Source organism: Accipiter gentilis, chromosome 8, assembly GCF_929443795.1.
Source record: "Accipiter gentilis chromosome 8, bAccGen1.1, whole genome shotgun sequence".
NCBI lineage: Eukaryota > Metazoa > Chordata > Aves > Accipitriformes > Accipitridae > Astur > Astur gentilis.
Genome location: NC_064887.1, coordinates 11,646,860 through 11,671,360, shown reverse-complemented (window position 1 = coordinate 11,671,360; position 24,501 = coordinate 11,646,860). Strand labels below are relative to the sequence as shown.

At 53.1% G+C, this 24,501-nt stretch overlaps 1 protein-coding gene across 1 annotated transcript in view; it reads right to left on the bottom strand.

Annotated features, from left to right (window-relative positions):
- Positions 1 to 24,501, bottom strand: part of ZSWIM5 (zinc finger SWIM-type containing 5) — a 104,446-nt gene that overhangs the window by 6,316 nt on the left and 73,629 nt on the right. Inside the window, exons 3-10 of the mRNA XM_049807451.1 lie at positions 17,949 to 18,097; positions 17,167 to 17,317; positions 11,566 to 11,745; positions 6,557 to 6,733; positions 4,061 to 4,207; positions 2,959 to 3,096; positions 2,180 to 2,440; positions 1,627 to 1,762 (exon numbers count right to left, since the gene is read on the bottom strand). Coding sequence (XP_049663408.1) covers positions 1,627 to 1,762; positions 2,180 to 2,440; positions 2,959 to 3,096; positions 4,061 to 4,207; positions 6,557 to 6,733; positions 11,566 to 11,745; positions 17,167 to 17,317; positions 17,949 to 18,097 — 1,339 coding nt within the window. The remainder of the gene's footprint in view (positions 1 to 1,626; positions 1,763 to 2,179; positions 2,441 to 2,958; positions 3,097 to 4,060; positions 4,208 to 6,556; positions 6,734 to 11,565; positions 11,746 to 17,166; positions 17,318 to 17,948; positions 18,098 to 24,501) is intronic.

The following is a 24,501-nucleotide window of genomic DNA, read 5'->3' as shown; positions in this document are numbered from 1 at the left end:
CTGCAGCTGCCCGCAGCACCACCTTTGAAAGGTTCCTGCTGCCATGCACGTGTGGGGGCTCCCGAGGCTGCGTGCTCAACACATGGGCACGGGGATCAATCTCAGACCTACTTGAAAGGAGGAGAATGATCCGTGAAGTGATTTATAAACTTGTAAGGAAAAGCACAAGCCTCAGAAAGAAGAAAAAAAAAAAAAGAAAAAAAAAAAAGGAGACAAAATTCCCCCTCCCTCCCCGCTCCTTTCATGTCAGAGCACCCGGCAGAACTCCTCGTTTTATCATCTGGTTCTTCTTAAAATGCCCGGTTATGATGAGAAGCAGCGCCATATTTCCCCAGGGCCCGCCGCAGCCAGTTTGGGGTACCTGCTTTTGTGGGGATACCTAAAAGCCTGGAAAATTTGGCGGAGAAGGAAGCCTAAGGAAGTGGAACAGGAGCCTCACGTTGCCAGTCATGGTGACGAAACCATGCTGGCTCTTAAACCCCTGAGTTAGTGATACCAGCACCAACTCGACGGCCAGCTGAGATGTGCAGGAGGGAAATTGTGCCCCTGGAGATGGAGACCATCCAACTGTCTCTGCTTTCCTCACTTGCAGGCTTGGGGTACCCACAGGGAAGCAGAAGCCCAACCTTCCCAGCCTAGGTCAGAGACACCCCGACACAGGGGCTCCCACCTGGGAGCAGGGGACGGCCAGTAACAGATGGCGAGGAGCAAGATGCACCCCCAGGGCACTCAGTCCCATTCCTGCTTGGAATACACTGCAGAGGCCCTTGGCTGCTCTTTTAGGTCTGGCTGTCCTTCTGAGCAGCTCTTCCCAGGACAGGGCGATTTCAAAATTTCCCTCGGCACTGGAGAAAGATGGCCCATTTCATCAAGGAAATGCTGCAAGGAAGATGGTGTCAGATGGAGAGGGCAATGGGATGCTCTGGGGTTGACAGCTCTTCAAGCATTGACTCATTTGGGAAATTCCAGCCTTTTCAAGACCCATCCAGCCCCTGCCAAAGAACTGCAGTATATGGGCTGATGTCTGAGGTGTGTTACGCACCAAGGAGGGAGATGGGCCAGCTCTCGGCATCAGCCCTGCCCCCAGTCCAGAGCTGGGCTTTAATGGAGAACGGAATGTGACTGTGCTCTGCGCCCGACTCTGCGACATCCTGGAGCCTGTGGCAAATCATCTGCGCATCTGTGCCAGGATAACAGCCCTTCCTGCAGGCAGAGAGGGCTGCAGGGTGCCCGAGACCTGGCAGACAGAAGGCAGATGACAGCACCATGCCTGCCTGGGACCTGCTCCGGCAGAGAATGCCTGTCACCAGGACAGGCAGGTGGCGGTCCAGCCTGGGGCGAGGGGCTGGGCGGAGGGCTGGACCAGCAGACATTGTCGAACCCATGCAAATCCCTACAGATGGGGCCTGTAAACCAGGAATCACCCAAAAAGGAGCGCAAGAGTCTCTTTGCACTGCTGCTGTGCCTGGGTGGCCCTACACGCTGCACAAGATCCCAGGGATGGCAAGCTCCAAGCCTGCCTCTACTCTCACCCCTGCTCTAGAGTTGCAAAGCATCCTGGCTTCCTGGTGGAGCACAGGGGAGAGGCAAAACAGGGGGAAGAGACAGAATAAAACATGCACCAACCTCATGGCCCGCAAAGCCAGCTTGTATGCCAGGTCTGCATCATGGGGCAGCAGGGCAGAGAACAGGTATTTGGCAAAGGTGTGCATGGGGACACTCTCACGATGGATGACTTCTCCCAAGCCGCTGAAGGGACCACCTAGGCAGAAGCAGAGCCTGTCAGCCATAATTAGCACAGCAGGATCTGTGGCCAGGGTTTGCACAACCCCAAAGCTTTGAGGATCTGCTCAGCAGCTCCCTGGTGTGTTACTCAAGTTGGATCCAGGGCAAAAGGCTGCTCTTTCCTTTTCTAAAAACCCTTTCAGGTCAAAAACTCTCAGAAACTGGGCACCCTTCTCCATAATGCCTCCGAGGCAGTCTTACTCCAGGGATGTCAACAAACCCTTGCTTTGCCAGATGATGGGACAGAGCAGTCATCCTACAGACTCAGCACAACACCCACAGAGGAAGAAGCAAGGATGGGGTCAGCCAGGCGTATACTTGGAAAGGGCACCCCAGAGACGTTACCAACATTCAGCAAAGACAGAGAAGCCAGCTAGATGGACCAAGCCCTCACCTTCCAGCAGCAAGATGCACTGCTTCCGCAGGGTCTGCACCAGCACCGGGTCCAGCTCCAGGTCCTGCAGCCGGGCGATGATCTGCTCCTCATTGCGGCACACCTTGTCCTGGGCATAGAGACCTTCAGGCATCACTCTCTGCTGACCCATCCCCATCAGGGCCACCTCTAAGGCTAGGGACAGGTAGGACTCGCTGCTGTCTTGGCTGCCGGTTGCAATGGGCACATGTTGATACACTGGGGGTTTGGAGTCCCCAGCATCTGGAAGGAGGGAGAGAGACGCAGCGAGGTTAAAAGAGCCTTTCAAGGTGGCAGAACCACAACAGAGAGAAAAAACTCTCAACTTCAGAAGCAAGACCCACACTTCCCTTGCTGCCTGCCTCCAGTCACCCAGAGGTGATAGATAAAAGCTTCCTATGGGAGATATGGGCTTCACCCCCCTTCCTGCTCTCACTAGGAGAAGCAGGAGACCTGAGACCTGTGCAAGAGGGTGCACAGCTGACACCAGAGCCTTCCCGTGGACCAGCATGCCTCGGCCCAGCTCTGCTAAGCCGCTCTCCTGCTCTGCTCTGGTTGCAAACCCTGAAGGCTGGGAAAACTCAGGGCACTAACTCCCCCTCTCCGCACTGCAGCTCTGCCCTGGCTGCTCCTGCAAAGGTGGAGAGGACGGAGATTTGGAGCCCAGGAGTCCCCAGCCCCAGACCTGCACCCAGGGTCTGCCTGCCGGGCTTGGTTCAGCCGCAGCCCCTGGGAAGAGAGCCAGGAGGAGCGCTCAATACCTGAAATTTCAAGGCAATTTTCCTCTTCTAATCTACAAGCTTCAGTCAGGGTGAGAAAGAGGCAGCCGATGGGGTTCAGAGGGTGGCCTACCCAGCCCTCCAAGTTGGTGATGGTTGTTGCTCCTCGCTGCAGCAGCTCTGCAAAAAAGGGAACAGAAAGACATTACGAATGAGGAATTCAAAGACACATTCTGCACTCAGAGAGGTCTCAGAGACCAAAGGCCTTTTCTTATCCCACAGGCCTGGGACATGGGGACCTCCAGGGCCAGCTCGGGCATGGTAGCTTGTGAAGGCAAGGAACAGCTCAGAGCAGCCACCCCGCAGGCTGCCACAGACATCAGAGGGAGCAGGCACCCAACAAAAAAAGGTGTCCCTAAGGCCACATAAGATGCAGTGGTTTGTTCTCTGTTGCAGGAGGACACAAGAGGCTGCAGAGTCCCAAGATGGAGTCTATAAAGACAGACCTGCAGCTTACGGACTCATTTGCAATGGTAGCCTGAATGTTTTGGAAACACAAGCAGAAATCTCTCTGGAGATGACAAAGACTCCCAGTGAGTCTTAAAAACTCCATCTTTTGACAATCTCAAGCTGGCTGAGCTAGCAAGGCCCAGGAGCCATCAACCACCAGCAGCACTGCAGCAACTGACCCCAGCTTTCTGCCAACTGCAATTGCAAAAGGAGAAACACTGGTTTTGTCTCCTAGTACAATTTACTCAGTGAATGCAACGTGGAGGTAGCACACACAGCCAGTTACTGCAGCTCTGCAGACAAGCAGCTCCTCTTTAATGCAGGTATCACCCACCATTGCCTGTGCAATCCTTGCAGGCAACCAGACACGGCAACAGTGGGAACAAGAACACCCCTACTCCAGCAGTCCCAAGACAGCATGTGGGCACCTCTCTGTCCTCAGCAGGTAGGTACCAATGCAGTTTGGTTCAAGCAATCAGATGCATCAGTTTCTCTAATACAGTGCTGCCCACTGTCAACCTCTGCTGCTCTGGATGGGGTAGCACTACTCTCCGAGATGGAGAAGACTTTCTCAACCAGCTGGGACACCCCAGCTAGACCTCATGGGATGCCTCTCCCATGGCTTTACTCATACCTTTCTTCTGATGCTTATATATTTCCAGCTGCCTTTGCTGCTGCAATCGCAGGGTGTTGATTATGGCAACAGTTAGTCGGAGAGCTTCTCTGGGATAGCCGTGGGAGCGCAGGGCATCCACCCGAGCACAGGCTGTCGGGACATGTTCTGCAAGGCAAGGACAAGCACAGGGGCATGGCTGAGCCAGAGGAGCACAGAAATTCATGGGATGGTACTGATGGGGGCAGAGAACCTGACAGCTTCAGGGCATTTTCCCTTCCCCACACCCCAGCTAAACTCCTGCTTGCTCTGTCTTGAATTCATCCCTTTCTCCCTGCTCCTAGCAGGGATGCCTACCAGCAATACTAATGGGATTCCTACCACGTTCAACCCACAGCAGCCACATCAATATCCAAATCCCCACCTCCACAAACCTTATCTAATGGAAGCATTTCCAACACACCATTGCTGCAATACGATGGCTCCAAACACAGGCTGTGACAACCCTGCCGCTCGTTTCTCTAAAACCTGCATGGCTTATGGTGATTTCTCTCATTGCTGTGCATCCAAGCAGTTCTTGGCATCTCATCCAACACCTCTCCCTGCTCTCAAGGCACAGGTGATGATACATGGGGTGAGGCTGTGCATCCAGCACTGTGCTGGGGCCCTGGCAGATTTGGGGTGATGTTTTGAACTGCTGCCTTAATGCCTCCGTGGAGTGAGCTCTGCAGACAGCCTATCTCTTCTGCAGCTCTCCTACCTTGTGTTTTATTATTAGGAACAGTTGCATGAAACTCCCCCCCAAGACTCGCAGTTGCTTAGGAATTCATCTGCTCCTGCTGCTCATTGCTCACCTGAAATCACAAGCAACTGTGGAGAGGATTATGACTGAGCGAGAAATTAGCAGGAGCAGATGACATGACACGCCGCATAACAAGCAGCAAAAATCCCATTTTCTTGCAAAATGTCCCACCAAGGTGGGGGGGGGGTGGAAAGGCAAACACAGAAGATGTAAAATTATGGTAAAGGGATAATATCTGTTCTTGGAATAGCTCAGAAAGCTTTGGAAATGCAGACAACCACCTCCACAAATGGGGTTTCTATGTCCCAAAGGTCACCCCACAAGGAATATATGAGGAAGAAGTTCAGAACAAACACATCTGTAAAAAAGCTTCTTGTTCCCTCTATTCGTTTGCTAAATGGATGAAGTATTCCGCTTCTCCCTGAATTAATCACTGGAAGTTGCTGACAAATTGCACTCCTCTCCCAGCAATGAGTCCCTAAAGGGGTGCCAAGAAAGTGAAAGCACAAAATCCAAAAATCACAACAAATACATCAGAAAAATAACATGCACCAACCAGCTGGGCCAAAGGGCTCCAGAACCCAGATTATGCTAGGGACAGGGGAGCTGTGGCCACCATGTCCCTGCTAGATGGAGTCCATGGAAGCATTAACCCAGCACTGCTGCCTGTGGCTGTACAGGTAGGAGATCTGATGCCTGCAGCTACACAAAACTCTTCTCAGAGTAGAAATGTCCTCTCCTGCTCCAGCTAAGCTAGCAGAGGTGTACCAGCAGCCTTCACAAGGACCCTTTTTAACTTATCTCCTGGCCTTAATAGCAACTTGTGTCTGCTGCTCCAGAAACCACATCTCTGGGTGATTTTGAATATTCTCTTCCCATTTGGCTGGGTGATGGCAGACCCTGGCTCCTGGAACGGATGACAATGCATTGGTGGGTTTTGACCTGTTCCATGTGCAGACATTCACCTCTTGGGTTGGAGGGATGAGGCATCTACCCACCTGGAGATGTGGAAGGCTTGCATCACCCATTTTGGGGTCAGTCTGAGGGCCACACCAGGCACCCCCTAAGCCCTTCATCTCACTCTTTCTCATCCCAGACATGTAGCTGTCAAGGGTCTGCAGATCTACCCAGGATCATGATTTTGCAGCAGAGAAGTTGTGTGGGTTGAGGTACGTGGACTAAAGGTCTACAACACCGGAGGGTACTGGGCTTGACTGGTCCAGTATGCCTTAAGCTCATACAAGGCTTAATTATACTGTCTGCTAATTGCCTTTCAGGGAAGCCTAAAGAGAGGGTGAGAGCAGGAAAGAAAAAATCCAGAGGATACAGCTGTACTTCCCAGACAACTTTCAAGGGACTTTTAAGTGTCCAGTCCCGCTGTACTGGGAACAGTGAGAGCCTGCACTGGGGACAGCCAAACACTGGCAGGATGAAAGAGGACACAAAAAGCCTGATCCAAGCTGCCCAAGGGGAACCCAGACTGTAAAGATGGGGGCCTTACTATAAGAACTGTGGCTGGGGTGTGGGAGGGCATTTAAGTTCTTCCGCTTGCCCTAGTCCTTAGGCTAAGGGCCAGGGAGGCACTTTCAGTCTAGGATGCAGAAGTTTGCAAGGACCCAGGGCAGCAAAGCTTCTTTGATGCTTTGGGTGGCTCTTCTCCACTAGCAACCCTACCCACCCAGGCCATGCAAGGGGCTGCTGGTTTGGATGCTCACCTAGCCACAGTGGCTGCCCCTGGGAGTTGAAGAGGAGGCTCTCGCCCTCCCGCTGGTAGGAGTGAGACACATAGAAGTCACTGCTAATGATGCGCTGCAGGTGGCTGTCCTGCCAGTGGAGATCACAGCCCTCGATCGCCCGGGTGAACACAGTTCGTCTGGGCCTGGCCAGCGAGTCTGCAAAGAGAAAAACCATCAGTGCCTTGGTGGGGCAGGGGCAGCCCATTCCTGCCCCCAGACATGACCTCCCCAGGCAGAGCAATGTCTTTACAATGAGAGCAAAGCCCCACCTGGTCCCACCCCAGTCATTTCCGAGCTGAGCACAGGGGCTCTGGCTCCTGTGCTGCAGCAGATTACTTTTAGATACCTTTGCTGCCCATCCCATCTCCGATGGAGACTGCTGTCTCCTTAGACAGCATTGCTAAGTAACTGGCTAGAACAGCTGCCCTGACCAGAGAGATGAGAAAAGAGGCAGGGACTGCCCTACCATTAGCTTTCTGATGATAATCCACTGTCACATATGAGGCTGATGCCTTGAAATGTGGCGGTGCATTCCCACCTCTGTGTTGCCCAGCGTGCAGGCAGCTGCCAGGGGTCAGGGCTGGGCTTCCTCAGCATTAGTACTGCAAGCACTACGAGCATTCCTCTTCCGCTCCAACGCAAAGCCCTGGCTTCACTGAGCCACAGCTGCTTAGATCAGCAGCACCTGAAACTGCGAAGGGAATCGCATGAGCATGTCTCATCCACCTCTGGGCGATGGCAGGAACCATCACCCTCCAGCAACCTCTGCGGGCTGTGGGAGAGAGCTGGAAGGGAGGAGACGGCATCGTCTGCAACCCCACTGCTGCTCTACAGCAGCTGTCTGTGCTCCTCTTCAGAGCTACTCTGTAACTTCACTGACATTTCTGAAGCTATAGAATGCTGGACAAGCATTTCACTCCATCCAGACAGATCAGACAAGTGGTTTGTCGGGAGGAAAAAGCTTGTCTGGAGCAATTCTGCTATCACACCAGATCATGAGGGCCAAACGCAGCTGGCAGGCTGCAAAACGGGAAGTCCCAAAGGGGATGCAACACTGAATGTTAGGTCCTGCAACCCGCAAGACTGGCCAAGTTAAATGCATTCAAGGGGGAAAACAAAAGGCACTGCTCAAAGCCGATCCAGGGAGGCTAGATAAACACGCTCTGGAAACGATGGCAACAAGCAATTAGCCTGAATGCCGTAGGCACCCTGAGGTGGAGAGAAATTAAACAGGTGTTCATACGTACAGAACCAAGCCTGCTCACTTTACTAGGAAGGATTTCAGGAATCAGCTGTTCTCCCTTCAGTAATAAAAGAGGCTGGCAACAATCTGCAGCAGTATTTGCACATGCACAAACATTAACCCCAGGACACGTCCAAGATCCGTGCTGCTTTCAGTCTCCTGCTTAGAGAGGCAGGAGCGCGGGGACAAGGGGACATCCCCGGCATGCGCTTCGGAAGCTCCCTGCATGTCTAAAAAAAGTGACCTGCTCAGGCCCGGCAACCTGCCCTGAATGCCAGAGCAAATCCTCAGCGGGGCTGTGAACACCAGAGCGGACTGCCGGGGCTGGTGCAGGACATAAAGCAAGGCCAGGTTTAAATTCAGCTGCTCCCCGAGGATGCGCCCGAGGAGGTGCGGCAAGAGGCCAGGGCCTGCAGTCCTGCTGTGGCTGGGGTGGGTTGGCAGGACAGCCACGCTCCTGAACTGCTGCTGAGGGACTAATCCCACCCAGAGGAGTGAAGTTTCCTTCAGGGCATGGCTGCTGTCCCCCTCTCCTCTTCCCACTTTGGCCACATGTAATACACCAAAGAGCAATTCCAGTGCAGCAGATGGAGGCACGGTAAGAGCAGGAACTTTCAACTAACATCTACTTGAATGAATCGTTCTACAAGCGGCTGGCAGTAGTCTCAGAATCGTGTGCCCTTGTCCTCGTGGGGGACTTTAACTTTCCAGACATCTGCTGGAAATACAACACAGCAGGGAGTAAACAATCGAGGAGGTTCCTGGAGCGTGTGGAAGATAACTTCCTGACACAGCTGGTGGGTGAGCCAACCAGGGCAGGAGCATTGCTAGATCTATTGTTTACGAATAGGGAAGGATTGGTGGGAGGTGTGATGGTCGGAGGCCGTCTTGGGCTTAGCGACCGTGAAATGATAGAATTTTCAGTTCTTGGTGAGGCAAGGAAGGTGGTCAGCAAAACCACCACTATGGACTTCCAGAGAGCAAACTTTGGCCTCTTCAAGGCACTGGTTGAGAGAGTCCCTTGGGAGACAGGCCTGAAGGGCAAAGGGGTCCAGGAGGGATGGGCATTCTTTAAAGAAGGAAATCTTAACGGCTCAGGACCAGGCTATTCCCATGTGCCGCAAGTCAAACCGCTGAGCAAAACGACTGGCCTGGCTGAACAGGGAGCTTTTGCTAGGAGTCAAGAAAAAAAGGAGAGTTTATCATCTCTGGAGGAAAGGGTGGGCAACTTGGGAGGAATACAGCGATCTTCTTAGATCATACAGTGAGAAAATTAGAAAGGCAAAAGCTCAGCTAGAACTAAATCTGGCCACTATTGTAAGGGACAATAAAACATGTTTTTACAAATATGTTAACAGCAAAAAGAATCCCAAGGAGAATATCTATCTTTTAATGGATACGGAAAGGAATGTAGCAACCAGAGATGAGGAAAAGGCTGAGGTACTTAATGCCTTCTTTGCCTCAGTCTTTAATAGTGAGTCCAGTTATCCTCAGGGTACTCCACCCCTTGAGCTGGAGGGTAAGGATGAAGAACAGAACATACCTCCCTGTCCAGGAGGAAATAGTTAGTGACCTACTACGCCATCTGGACACTCACAAATCTATGGGACCTGATAGGATCCATCCAAGAGTACTTAGGGAACTGGCAGAGGTCCTTGCCAAGCCACTCTCTATCATCTATCAGTGATCCTGGTCACAACAGGGGAGGCCCCAGAGGACTGGAGGCTTGCCAATGTGACTCCCATTTATAAGAAGGGTCGGAGCGAGGATCCGGGGAACTACAGGCCTGTCAGCCTGACCTCAGTACCGGGGAAGATTATGGAACGGTTTGTCTTGAGAACACTCACATGACAAGTCCAGGACAAGCAGGGGATGAGGCCCAGCCAGCATGGGTTTACAAAAGGCAGGTCCTGCTTGACCAACCTGATCTCCTTCTATGACCAGGTGACCCGCGTGGTGGATGAGGGAAAGGCTGTGGGTGTTGTCTACGTCGACTTCAGCAGGGCCTTTGGCACTGTCTCTCATGGCATACTCCTTGAGAAGCTGGTGTCTCATGGCTTGGACAAGTGTACTCTTCGCTGGGTGAAAAACTGTCTGGATGGACAAGCCCAGAGGGTTGAGGTGAATGGGGTGAAATCCAGTTGGTGGTGGGTCACAAGTGGTGTTTCCTAGGGCTCAGTGTTGGGCCCTGTTCTGTTTAATATCTTTATCGATGATTTGGATGAGGGGATCGAGTGTACCCTCAGCAAGTTTGCAGATGACACCAAGTTGGGAGGCAGGGTCGATCTGCTCGAGGGTAGGAAGGCTCCACAGAGGGATCTGGACAGGCTGGATCGATGGGCTGAGGCCAACTGTATGAGGTTCAACAAGACCCAAGTGCCGGGTCCTGCACTTTGGTCACAGCAACCGCATGCAGCGTTACAGGCTTGGGGAAGGAAGAGTGGCTGGAAAGCTGCCCGGCAGAAAAGGATCTGGGGGTGCTGGCTGACAGCCGGCTGAATGTGAGCCAGCAGTGTGCCCCGGCGGCCAAGAAGGCCAACAGCATCCTGGCCTGTATCAGAAATAGTGTGGCCAGCAGGAGCAGGGAGGTGGTTGTTCCCCTGTACTCGGCACTGGTGAGGCCGCACCTCGAGTCCTGTGTTCAGTTTTGGGCCCCTCATTGCAGGAAAGACATTGAGGTGCTGGAGCGTGTCCAGAGAAGGGCAACCAAGTTGGTGAGGGGCCTGGAGCACAAGTCTTCTGGGGAGCAGCTGAGGGAACTGGGGCTGTTTAGTCTGGAGAAAAGGAGGCTGAGGGGAGACCTTATCGCTCTCTACAACTACCTGAAGGGGGGTTGTAGTGAGGTGGGTCCTGGTCTCTTCTGTCAGGTGGCTGGAGATAGGATGAGAGGAAATGGCATCAAGTTGAGGCAAGGGAGATTTAGGTTAGATATTAGGAAAAAATTTTTTACTGAGAGGGTTGTCAGACATTGGAATAGGCTGCCCAGGGAAGTGGTTGAGTCACCATCCCTGGAGGTATTCAAAAAGCAAGTAGCCAGGGTACTTCAGGACATGGTTTAGTAGGCATGGTTGATGCTTGGACTTGATGATCTTGAAGGTCTTTTCCAACCTAAATGATTCTATGGTTCTATACTTCAGGCAAAAAGAAAGGGGAAAAGTGCTTAAATTTAAAGGGATCAAATGCTTTGTCAGGGGTTGAGAAAATATTTTAGCACGAAGGAACAACGCCATAACTACATTGCTCCATTTGTGCTCTGCACTTGAACTGCATTTAACATTCCTGGCTAATGATTTATCTACCACCTGAATCAAACCCCATAAGCAAGGCTCAAGGGCTGGGAAAGAAGCTCTGCATCATCTCCAACTCCTCACTCTCACATTTTTACAGCCAGAGCTTCTGAGCTCAGCTCTGCTCTGATTCAAGCAGTGCTGGTTTTCTGTAAAACTCCATACCCAAACTTACACAGACCATAGGGGTCCAAACTCCCCCAAGGTCAAATTGCTTTAAAATGGCCTCTAATTTGATGTTCAAAATACAGGTCACTTCACCCAAGATGTAGCAAAGTGCCAAACGTTTCCAAGTGTATCTAAAATCAGAGGCTGTAAAAAGAAATGTTTTGTATTCCTGTGACTCCCAGAGACATCACCAGCAGGTGAATTGAGATCTCTCAACTTTGGGGTGAGTTTTGACCCGGACCCAACCCCTGTGGCCACCGGCTGGATTTCCACTCCTTGCCCGGACTCACCTTGGCTGTGACTGGAGCTCTGTGTAAGCGCATTGGTGATGTTGGGAAGCTCATTACCGTAATTGCCATCTTCCAGGGGACAGACGTCCATCTCGCCCCACTTGCGCAGCTGCCGGAGCCAGCAGGATTTCTCTTCCAGCTTGCAGTGCGGGTTTAAAACCACGCACACCCACAGTGCCCCTAAACAAAGCCAAGAAATCAAGGAGGTGCCACCACCATACCCGCGGGGCAAAGCTCTTCTGCTGCTGCACTCATCGTTGGAGCCTGCAAGGTTTCATGAGCGTTCATAAACTCATTTCAGCATAATGCACGGACCCAGGAGGGGGATTTAGACAGCTTTTAAATAAAAGTAAAACTCCTCTGTAATGAAGCTAAATTATAATCTCATGAGATGGGGGACAGTGGGGAGGAGGGAAGGAGAGAGCGGGTGTGTATGAATTTGTGAGTGCTTGTGTCTGCCAGGACAAATCTAGTGTTTGAACTACACATCAAAGCATGCTTAAAAACACCCTGGCAAGCTGCAGCGTCTGTATCTCTAAAGACTAACCTGATTTTGATCCTACCCACGTTCCAAGTGCTTTAAAGCCCGCTTCGAATGCTATTTCATCTGCCATTGTTCTTCAAGCCATTTGCATTCAACTATTTAAAAAAGAGATTTGGTGTATTTTCTTCCCCCCCTTTTTTTTTCTTTTTCTTTTTTAATCCCCAGTAGTCCCCAGCTTCCAGGGGAACCAGCAGAGAAACCTGGAGCTTGGCTTGATGTCTCGCAGGCAAGAGCCCTCCAAGGGGTAAACCCTCCGGGTCTTGCAAGCAGAGGTGCCCATCAGTAGGATGCCCATGCTGACACCCTCTGGGTCAACCATGGGACCTCACAGACCTGATGATGCTGTCTGCTGTGTGAGAGGCAAACCCAGGCCCAAGGACATCTGTCGTCATTAAGATCCAACTCATACTTTGATAAGACAGGGCTGACACTGATGCTGCTAGCTGAGCCTTACTGATTCTCCTGGGTCACCCACTGCTCTGAAAAGGGCTGCAGCAACCCAGATAAGTGCAAAATGGTGAATTCTCCTTTAGCTAATTGCATTTCTGCCCAAATTTCCCTGCAAGGCTGCCACGATACAGCATGTCCCCTCCCTTGTGCCTGCCCCATGGGGTGAGATGGCTGCATACTGGCACAGCTGCAGTGTCCTTGGGGATTCCCCCAGGCTAAACAGCCTGTGCTGCTCCTCCCTCTGCCCCTGTTGGATCCTGCCATGCACATGGGACAGCTCAGCCTCTCAGAGAAACGCCCTTCCCTGCCTCTCTTCCATGGGCCCAGCAGAAACCTGGAGCACCTTCCTTCTCCCTGGCCAGCCAGCTGCTCTCCCCCACCTCTCCATCACTCCCAGAGCCAAAGTTCCTATCCCTAAGTGACAGCCAGCAGCAGGACAACATCACCTGATATGGCTCTGCTACATGGCAAGGGGATTCCTCCATGTGCCCAAACCACCTCCCTCGCTCACTGTGTTTCGTGTGGCAATTCCCCAGCTGCACAGCCACACCATTGAGCCACACAGCCCCAAGTGAGGCTGTGACGCCGAGACAGGCAGCCAGTCCCTTTTCCGGGCAGTGTAAGGCAAAACCTGGCTAAGCAGCGATGTCCTGACTCCAGCTCCACTCTGGTGTCTCCCCGCTCCTCTGGGTTATAGCTGAACCTTGGTGGTGCTTTTGGGGTGCATCTCCTGGGACCTGTCCTCTGCCAGTTGGGACTTGGGGACATGTTCGGTTCACATCATTAATAAGGCATGGAGGCTGTGCACGTCCAGCTCCTCAGAGCGGCTTGGCTCAGCAGGAGAGACGTCACAGCGTCACAACACAGATGGTGGCAGCAGCATCGCATCCAGGAATGGGCATGGGAAAAGCAACTGCAGGCACTGAAGATCAGCAAATATTCAAAGCAGCCCTTGCCTGGTCCAGGTCCATCCACCTCTCGGCTCCACTGATCCCAGGAAACCCCATCAAAACCTCACTCCTTTCTGATGAACTGGGGGAATAAGACTTTTGAGCTGCAACATTAGTGATTAATGCATGTGCAAGAGAAAAGCTATCTCCTGATGGGCTTTCGGGCCCATCCCTCCCAGAGCAGGTCTATGTCACTCGCTCCCAGGCTCCTGTAGGCTCCACGGGGGCTGCACGGACACAGTGTCTTTGAAGAAAATCAGGTCTCAGCTCCAGAAAATGCATCTCCCTTAAGGCTCTGGTTACTGCCCCTCAGCTGAGCAGTGGGCGCCTGCCCACTGCCACCCCAAGAGCATAAAACTCCCCACCTCTTCAGGCGGCCACGAGCTAAATCCTGCACTCAGCTCCTGGTGCTGGGCATCCCAGGACTCTGACTGGTTTGGGGCACCCCCTTCCCACCAGTGCTCCCACCTGTTGTCACTGCCCCTCTTCACCCGCTCCAGAGCTTCTGAGGCAAAAAGCGGCCTGCAGCAATTTTGGCTCACACCTCCAACAGCAAGCAGAGTGGCTCGGCTAAACGGTGGTAACAAAGCTCAGTGCCCCCACTCCACTGCCCCCAGGAACGGGATGTGCCTGCTGGATTTTTGGCTCCCACAGCTCGGCTAAGATGCGATCCTCGGAAGCCTCATGACTTTGCAACCTATTTTTGGGAGCCCTCTGAGGCATCCTTTGCCTGCCAAAATGCTGTGTCCCTGGGCTCTCCTGCAGAAGGGAAGATGTGGTGGGGAGGTGAGGACAAGAAGGGAAGAGGGATTTGCATCTGTTTTGGCCGCAGTAGTTATCTGGGAGATGGAAAAGAGGGGTTTTCTGAGCCCTATGGTCAAGTGACATCAGCTGACAGCATAAGTTACTCCTGTGCTGAGCCAAAACGCCACACCAGATCAGAATCTGTGTCTGTTCACATGCTGCAGAAACCTTCATCTGAACTTTCTGATAGCAGGAGGTTAAGTGGGGAACAAAGCGGCAGATCACGATTAAGCTAAGCCTCTAAACAAAAATGCTTTTTGATGACAGGGCTGGGTGCATGGACGGGGGGGGTCGGAGCCTTCCCAGCCCAGCGGTCCCGGCTGCTGGCCCCAGAGAGGACAGGCGCTCCGATCCCGCGCCCAAGTTTCCAAACCATCAAACAAATTCTCCTGTTTCCCACAGGGTCGCTCCCCGGCTTAATCTGCTGAAATTCCCCACTGTAAACAAGTGGCCGAGATAAATAAACCCGTCTCCAGGCAGATTAAGGTCAGGCTGCACTTCAGCTGGTTTTTCGTCTATTTTTTGTAATTAGGCTTTAATCGTAAGTACTAATGCGCCAGGGCAAATACTCCCACGCTGCAGAGCTCTCCATCCAGCAGGTCTTTCCTTTGGCTCCCCAGCAGACGGGGCAATAGATGTTCAGTTGGCAGCACATGCGCAAGCAAATGATGCCCTTTTTATTTTAATTTTTTTTTTAAACTCTGAAATCCTGCAAAATCCTTTACATTTTCCCCAGCATAAATCCACAATCTTCTTTAAGACTGATCTTCTTCCAATCCCACGCAAGTCTGTGATGCAGTCTTTGCTAAAATCGATGATTAATTATTAAACTCATGCCCAAAATAATTTCCGTGAGGCCCATTTTTCTCTTCCACGTGTCAGGGGAACACAGTCTATGCTGGGGCTTCCTGCAGCAGCTGGCAACAGGCCCCTCATCCCTCCCTTTGGCAGCAGTGGGAATGCCAGGCAGCTTTGGCATCTGCAACCCACAGGCAATTGGACAATGTGCCTCCACCGCCCCACACGCCCCAGCTACCATTACGTGCCCAGTGATGGTTTGGGACATCTCTCCACGTTGCTGATATTCATTACTGGTGAACACCACCAACTTGGTGCAGCTCTTGTCCCTCTGTGCCTCCACCCTTACTTCAGAGGGATGCTCTGTTCCTACAGCAAACGCTGCCCAAGGCCAAATCCAAAAGGCTCCTGTAAGGTGAAGGGAATAATCCCTGCTTTGAGTATAGTCCATGCCCATCCTGCCCTGGAGCCGCTTCTTGGACTATCACCATGTCATCCACAGGGGCTTCTCTTCAGCATGGAGATGCCCAGACCCTCCTGCGTGACATGCCTATGCCACGTGAGCGCTCGCTCTGACGTGTGTTGGCTGGCACCACGCTTCACCTGCTGTCACACTGATCCAGCCTTCGTAGGGCCCTGACGTTCCCTACCCACCTTGCCATCTGCTGATGGGGACGTGCTGTTGCCTCCTCCCACTCTGCCAACCAAAACTATGTGCACCAACCTGGTCCTTGCATGGGTAAGCCAGGACTGAAACCCAACCACTCCCCCTTCGTATGTGCAGGAAGGGAGGGAGGGCTTTTGGCTTGGATAGCGGGTTTGAAATCTGGCCAAATAACTGTAATTCTGGGCAAACTGCTTCCTGTGTCCAGGCCTGCCCAGACACCCACCCATCCACATTTTGCTGATGTGTTTGCCTTCTTCCATGCAGAAATTCTGGCTTGGTGAATTTGGCCACCTCTCTAGGATCCTTGCATATCCAACCATCTAGCTGCAGCATCCCAAAATCCTGGAAACATCTTCTTGGCAAGCAAGCACAGATGAGTTCTCCAGAGCTGGCGTGGTTATTTCCATTCAGGGAACTTCACACAGAAGCAAGACATCCTACCCCTGCCCGGCCCTTGTCTGAGCAGTTTGGCCAGCTCTCTGGTCTCAAAGCTATGTTTGCATTTTTGGGGCACTTGGTAGGAGGGTCCATGATACCAGCTGCGGTTTCAGGTGCTCCAGACCCTGGACCACTCTCACCCTTCTTCCAGGTCTACAACATCCTTTTGGTCCCAGCCCATGAGCCCTTGCCCTTACAGAGCAACTCCTACCAGCAGGCTGCAGAAAAGCTCAAACTCACTCGTAAAACTATGTCACAAGTCAAACTATTCACCTAAGATCCCAGATGTCCAGGAGAGCCCAGAACTGCTGGGTTAACTCCACCACACAATCAACCTCCCTGGGCCCACGTCATCTAAATGTTTTATTCTAATGATATTATGGTGTCAGCCAGCTGAGCCGGTATCTAAGGTGCTTAGCTAGAATTACTCAGAACTGCATTTCCCTTAAAGCCAGGCTCTATACTGGCCATCCTGCCCCCCTCACCCTGGAAACGTGCACCAGAGCAGGCAGAAATCTGTTAGACAGGATGCGACCCGAGAACCTGTCTTTCCCCCTCTGGATCACAGTTCCTCCAGGAACACCACTTCCATGTCCAGGCTACGTCCAGCCCCTGGGGCTCACCAGCCCTTGTGTCCTCCCTCGCAAAGGCTTCGGGGCAGCGCACCAAACACCAGGCTGCTGCAAGTATGGGACCAGCTGCACTCTGTACACCCATCATCCTTGACCCCTTTCCAGGAGAGGGGCTTGTTTAAGGTGTTGAACTGCGCAGTTTGGGCCTGGTCCAGCTGCCCCACCAGGATTTCCCCAGCAGGGGATAGAGTAAGCTCCTGGCATCTCTCAGGGCCTCTGACCCCAAAAAAAGAGCCCTAAAGGCCTCTGTGACAATGTCTGCTGGCCCGGCAGCCCAGACAACTCTGCTGCTGCTCTCTGCAAGGTGGTGACCCTTACCCAGCTCATCCCAGAGCTGCCGGCACTTCTCCGTTATGCCTGTCCCCTGCTGCCTCCAGAGGGAGAGCCGAGGATCAGCCATGAACTGCTCCGTTATCAACGTCAGCATCCTGGCCCCGTTGGAGTCCCTCATGCGCAGCATCTCCCGGACCTAGAAAGGACAGCGAGAAGGTCTTTGGTGAGACAAACCATGGTCCTTCAGAGGTGTTTAAGACACGGTCACCTTGCTGGCAAACCACAGCTCCCTCAGTCTGGGGGTCCAGACTGTAAATATGTACATATACAATATGTATGTATAACATATAGTCATACATTACAACACTCATGCAATGGCTGTGACGTGGCTGGTTGGAGTCCAACTGATTAGCAGTCACAGCGTAGGTTGTGAAGAGGACCAAGCAATCAAGAACATGAAAAAAAGGCCCTTCTGCAAAGAAAGGGAAGAGCCTGTAGGCTGGTGCCACCTCTCCATGGTCTCAGTAGGCTCTGCAGGGTTGGCCTTCCCCCCACCATGCTGATGGGGAGATGGGGGAAAGCCCTCCCTTGTGCAGGGATCACGGCAAGCCCATCACGTGGGAGGAAGGGACCTGCCAGGAGAGCGGGTGAGACAACCCAGGCCTGACCCAGAGCCTGGATTACAACCGCCTGCTCTGCGACCAGGCAAGAAGGCACTGGAGCAGAGATTCCCAGCTGTGACGGGCACCCTGCCAGGGCAGCCGGCGAGCTGCCGGCTACGTGACACGCCGAGCGGAGAGGGGAGAGAGCAGCTGGCTCCTCCTCACCTTGGCAAACATGGAGTTGAGCTGCTTCCCCGAGCCGTAGTACCCTCCCTGAGATAGGAACAGCTTCACCTGCTCTCGGACCTGTTCCTCATCCAAGTGCCAGCAGTTCTCATCGTCGATGCTGGCCCCAGCAGTGGGGTCAGGAGCGCCTGGGGGGACAGGGAGGGAGGAGAAAAGAGACAACTGTGTTTATAGCAGCAGGGTCAGCAGTCCCACCAGCAAGAAGCGGACCTACTTCTATTTTATGTGGACGCACCCCTGTTTTATCAGCTCAGGCAAGGGAAAACCAACCAGGTTCCCAGGCAATGAGCCCCAGCTGGCAGCATTATGCTCTCCTTCCATGGTGGTGGCAGCAGCCATTAGGAGGGATCCTGACCACAGGGCTAACGCCTAGCCCCTCTGCCTCTGCACCTCACGTGAAGTGAGGCTGAGGAAGAGCAGGGACCTGCCTTCCTTCAAAGTCCCAGGGGTGCAGGCAGTGCAGCTGCAGAGCCCAGAGCGCTCCCTGGCTCCAGGGATCACCCGGGGTGCTCCTCCTCCTGCTCCACATCACCAGTTTGTTTAAGCATCAGTAAGCTCCAGTTCCTGCAAGCCCTTCCACACATTAGGAGCAGTCTGACAAAGGTACCACTGCCTGGGGGCTCCAGAGCCCCAAGTTAAACACCTGGTCCTGTCCCTCATTGCTTTAGGACTGGGGATGAGCCCCTCTGCATCAGTGTACCTGCCTGGGAGAGACCCTCCACTAGAAAGAGCAAAGGATCAATAATCCTTCAAAGAGCAAACTGTGACCAGAGCAGGGCCTTTGCCAGGCACACACGTTGTGTTCACAGGCTGTATATCATCTTCCAGAGAACAAGAAAAAAAAAACCAAACCCCAAGTACTTTAAACAGCAACTTAGATCCACCTCCCCTTGCCTTGCCCCTTTCAATTCCCATTTTCCCCCCGCCGGAGCGCTGCCCTACCACCCAGCCATGCCCTGGCTTCCCAGGCTCACAGGGCAGGCAGCAGCACGGCTCCAGCAAGCAGCCAGGAGTGCACAAGGGAACAGAAACTCAGTTTTTCAGCTCCCTGCTTTTGAGTCCTGCTCTGCAGAAACTCCTCAGGGAAAACCCTCAGGGAGAGACCAGCGTGGCTGGAGGATGCTCCACTCCACTTTGCTCTGTTTCTCCCATCTCGTCTCCCTCTTGAGTGAGGAAGGGGGTCAGCACTGGAAGAGCCAGGTGCTGCACGGTCAGCCAAAGGATGCTGTAGCCAACACATTCCCAATGAAATCTTAATGATGTTTTCCCCACCCAACTGGGATCTGGCTGGGGAGCAGACATCAGTTTCACGCGGAGACAGCTCGGGATGCTACACACCCACTGCTCTGCACATTGCTGAACCAGGAGCTCAAGAGCAATTCATGAAAATCGAGCTCCAGGATGACTGCTCAGCAGTGCAACTGTCTCTTTTTGGCTTGTAAGCGAGAGGACATCAACCCTAGGGGTTTTGCTCCTCTGGCAAAGGCTGAGAACACTCCTGACCTGGTAAGATACAGCTATTTGTATTTAAAGTCCTTTACAAAATTCCTTTAATTTCTGCTAAGAGTGGCTACCCAAGAGAGGTTCCAGCAAGCTCTAGGTGCAGCCTGCACCATGCTGAAGGGACAGGATGCTGCTGCCCCCTCTGCAGAATAATTTATAGTCGACACAACCACATAATTGGGATGGGAGCTGAAGCAGCAGAAAGGAAATCATGGCCCCTGGATGAGCATGAGGGCTTTCACCCACAGCCCCATGCATGCCCTGATCCTGCTTCCCTGCTGCTGGTGGCCCAGCCCCGCTGTAAGCCACGAGGGACCACCACGCCAGGGATAGTCCATCCTGGCCATCTTGGCTTTTCCATGCCTTTTCCCTCCCTCCCCCAACCCAGTCCTTATCGTGCAGATAAAGAGTAGACAAGCCAGCGATTATCCCCTATCAGGAACCGATGACTAATCTGTCTACCATGAGCGCTTATCCGGCCCCATCGCTGAGGTATCCCAGACGATCACACTCTTAATATCCTCCTCGCCACCATCCCACCCGTCGCTCCCAGCTGCAGCTATCCAGACCAGCCGGGTCATCTCAGCTGCCTCTATAGGGTCACCTGGCTGCATCTACAGGGACCAGGAGGGCATGGATGCCTGGGGGTGACTCATCTCGCCTAAGCTCAGCTCATCCTCGGTCCCTCACGGAGGCTGCTGTGACAGATAAAGGCGGAGGAATTAGCAAGATGCAAAAAGTGGCTGCATTTTTCTGGGGTTCCCAGGGCTACCCTCAGCGCTCGCTGCTCACACATAGCGTTAGTGATGGAAAGCCCAAGCAGCAAGGAAAGAAGCACGCAGCTAAATAAAAACTCTTCCTCCCACGCAACACATTGAGCACTTCACACGTTGGGGTTCGGGCCGCAGCCAAATTAGTAACACGCCTCCCGCGCCTCCAAATAAAACTCAAATTTGCTTGTAAATGTATTTTGCTCTCCTATAAAAGATTCAGAGAGGGGGTTGTAATAGCAGATTCCCACACGTGCAATGCAACCCAGCAGAGAACAGGCTGCCCAATTACGCTGGGGAGATGGATAAACATTTAAGAGCAAACAACGGGATTTGTGCTGGGTTTAAATATTAATGGCACTATTTGCCCACTTCCCCTTGCCAACGTTCGCACCGTGGGGGCTTCAGCAGCAACATGCCGTGACGCAGCCGATGAGCGATTCCATGTCTCGGCTCCAAAGGAGCAGGGAACGGCATGTAAAATAGCTCGGCGCCTGCGTAACACATTTCTCATATAGCAGCATTCCTGCTCCAAAGAGCCCTGTTTCAGATGTGCTGGATTTTGGTTCTGCCAGATTCAGATTTAAGGAAACACCATTGCACATCTTGAGTGGAAAGAGTGTTTCACCAGCCCGTTTACACTGGCTGTAGAAACAGAGATAAAAATGCAATCCATCACACTCCAAGCAAGACCCCCCCCTCGCTGCGGGCTTGGGGTTTAACTGTTTGACAGCCAAGCAAGGCTTCTCCAGGCAGATACAAAGACTGAGAAGTAAGGACTGGAAAAATCTACAAATTAGAAAACAGAGCAAAGCCAGGCATGGAAAATTCAACGCCTTACTCAGAAATTAGCTGCCCAACATTAAGAAAATGAAAGGCACTCCTGGACTGGAAAGCAGCAGATTTTCAGGGCTGAGAAGGTGGTGGGACCTTGTGGGTCATGCCAATGCATTGGTGCATCCCGAACCCAAGCTCCTGAATCCAAGAAGGGGAGATACATCAGCTGGGTAGCATGGGAAGCACTCCCAGAGTGTCTCACCCAGAGCCAGGAGCGGCGACACAAAGAAAAGGGATAATTATTATTTTTAACCAGTGCCTGGAGCTGATAAACTGATGGCAAAAGCAACCAAGGGATACAGGTGGCCACCCCGGCATCTCCCTCGTGGTTGTCTCAGCCAACTGTGCCCAGCACGTGCTGGTGGCTCGGGGTCTGGCCGTGCTGGCCCCAGGGTCAGCGGTGCCAGGGAGGGCTCTGCCAGTCGGCCGAGCCGCAGCTGCCCAGAGCAGGGCTGGCCGTCGTGGCGGCGGTTCACAAGGGCCATCTCATGACTGCACGTGGTGGCGTTGCTGAATGCCTCCAGGCTGCCTCTCCAGCATCCAGAGAGAAAACAGACATGAAGGAACAGCTCAGGGCGGGGGTGGGGAGGACACGCACAAATAAATAAATAGCAGAAAACCTCAGAGAGAAAATAACCAGGCACCAGAAAGGAAATGAACTCTAACAAGGGATTAAAAATAGCAGCAAAGCCAGGAGTCAAGCTCTGCCAAGGCTCCTGTTTTCATGGGGAGGAAGGTTGGATGGAGCCGCCAGGGCAGCCTGAAGATTCACACCCATCTGACAGTGATGGGGCAAGTGAAACCAGACCGGGTCCCAGCATGGTGGCTGGGAGCTCTCTGGTCCAGCTGTCTTTGGAAGCTGCTTGTCAAGTGCCACACATGCGCTCCGGGGTCATTCAGCAACCCCAGCAACTCTGCAAGACAAGGGGGAATTGCTGCCAGCAGAGACTTTCTCTCCAGCACTCAGGTGTGGTTTTTTTCCCTTAAATTCACATCAGCTCAGCAACCAGGAACACGAATCCCCTAGAGACCTGACCTTCTCCTCCTCCCCAGCGGGAAGGCAGAATTTCAAATAGATTTAGTGGTGCTGCCCTCCAGATGCTGTCATGGGATGACCTCAAAGTTAAAGACTGCCTGAGGACTCCTCAAACATTAGCGCTGGCTCAGTGTGACAGGACACACAGGCAGGGACTTTCCACACGGCCAACCTGGCAGCCAACTTGCTGTGCACAAGAAGCAAGATAGGCCAACGGATGAAGGACAGTATTAGCCCAGAAGCTGAAGGAAGGACTCAAGGTAGTCAAGAATACATCTGGGACAAAAGTGAAAAGATGAGGCAGAGGGCTCCTTATGGCTTTTGCATAAGCAGATCTGGTTTTCCCATGCCAAAGCCTGAGGGACCATTCCCACTAAGAGTTTTCTGAAGGTCCTCTCCTCCAAGGAAGCTCCTCAGACCCTGGAGGACCACAGAGGCCCCTTGGTGATTCAAGTTGACTCTCTGCTGGCTTGTCCTTGGAGGGAGCTGCCCCTGCACTGTGAGACAGCAGAGGTTTTGTGGTTATTCCCACTTCGGGCTGAGAAGAGCATCCCAAGCCTTTTGATGGCATCAGCTGAGCGCCACAGACACTGTGTCACCCACTGGCATTTCCGTGGGGCAGACAGACTGCCCCAACCATGTCTCCTGGGCTGAGGGCAGCAGCTTTCCCTGCCATGCCCAAGCACCGCTCAGGCAGGGCGAGTTACCAAGCTGCAAACATTGGGCCTACCAAAACCTCCTGCTCCTTACTCAAGGAAAGGCCAGACTTCACCGATGATGCACGAAGGATACCTCTAAGCCCCAAATCTTCTGGGCCCACAGGCACTGTCAGTCCTCAGAGCTGCCTCTCCTGTCTTTAAGTTTCTAATTAAAGATTTTAATGACCACTGTCTCTGGTCCTGCAGTGGTTTCCATCAGCCTCCTCTCCTTCCTTGGCCACAGACTGCTTTTGCCCTCAGGAAGAATCCGTTTGCCTCCAAAGCCCAGACATCCCAATCGGGGCTCTAAGGATGTATCTGAGACAGCAGCTTTCCTTCTGTACACCCCACACTGATCCTGTCTTCCTCCAAGCATGAACCAAAATAGAAGAAGAGACGAATGCCACCTCCCAAGTTTGCTGGATGGCTTGGACCCTGCGCATTCGCTGCCTCTGGATGTTGGATCCACACCGTGAGAGCAGGAAACCCAGCACTGCTGTCAGGACTCATTGGTGCTTCTGAGTTCCCCTCCTCCACATTGCTTGCTTTTGCCCCCAGAATCTCCCTCTCCGCCTACAATTCCCATTTTAGCTCTTTTTCACAGCCTTGCCCTCTCTGATACCTCCTGGCCCTCCCCGCAATACCTTACTGCACCAAAGAAATCCCTCTCTGCTCCTCATTCGCACCTCAGAAAGATACATTCTTCCCATGTTTCGTGGTGGTAGAGCATGGATCCCCCCAATGGCAAAGCTGCACCTATCCCCAGCATGTCCCACCATGGCTGCTGGCCCTGAGCCACTTCTTTTTCAGCCTGCATTTCCCCTGAGCCAGGCTGGCCCCACTGCAAACCAATGCGAGCCCTGGGCTGATGCTCACGGAAAAGCGGAGGGAGCAGGGTACCAAGGTGGCCACCACCAGATGCTCCTCACTCTGTCGGAGGCCTGGCTGTTGGATCCAAGCTCTCCAGCTGCAGGTCTTGGCTGCCCCCAGCAGCCACCCCACCAGGAAAGGTCAAGCAGCCACGAGCCACATTTGCTGGCACAATGACAACCTCGCAGCCTCACTCTGTGCCGGACAGTCATGCCGCTGACTTTGTCCCCAAGCAGGAACATACTCAGGGAGAGGACACAGCAGTACTGAAACCCACCCTGGTCTCCTCACTCCAGCTGCCGCTTCAGACGCCGAGCATGGAGGCGTCAGACACGTGAGATGCTCTCGCTGTGAGCCCGCTGCCCGTTGCAGCCAGCTGTGAGAGAAGAAACGTGACCCACTTAAGCAGGCAGAGGTCAGGTGAGGAGCAGAGCGGCAGGCACACCTAGGCTCTCTGCTCCGACTGAATCCTTCCAGAACACGTGAGCACCTTGGCTGCACTCCGAGACTCTGTCATTACTGGATAGTTTGCATTTCCTTCTAGGAAGGCAGCCGGGAAGATCGGTATGCAGTGCATAGCCCGCAGCTACAGACTCCAGCAAGGAACAAAGCTCTGACTCCCTGAGATGAGCACACCAGACAATGGCCTGTAATTTTCTTTGCTGTTCAGGCTCTGCAGGGGGGAGAAGAAGCAGCCCTGAAAGCCTTATTTTACAAAACCTGAAGATCCCCTTGTACAAGGAGCATTCCCCAGCCAGCCCGGAGCAGAGCGCTCCCAAGGTGCAGAATCGGCTCCTCCATCCCACATGCTCACCATC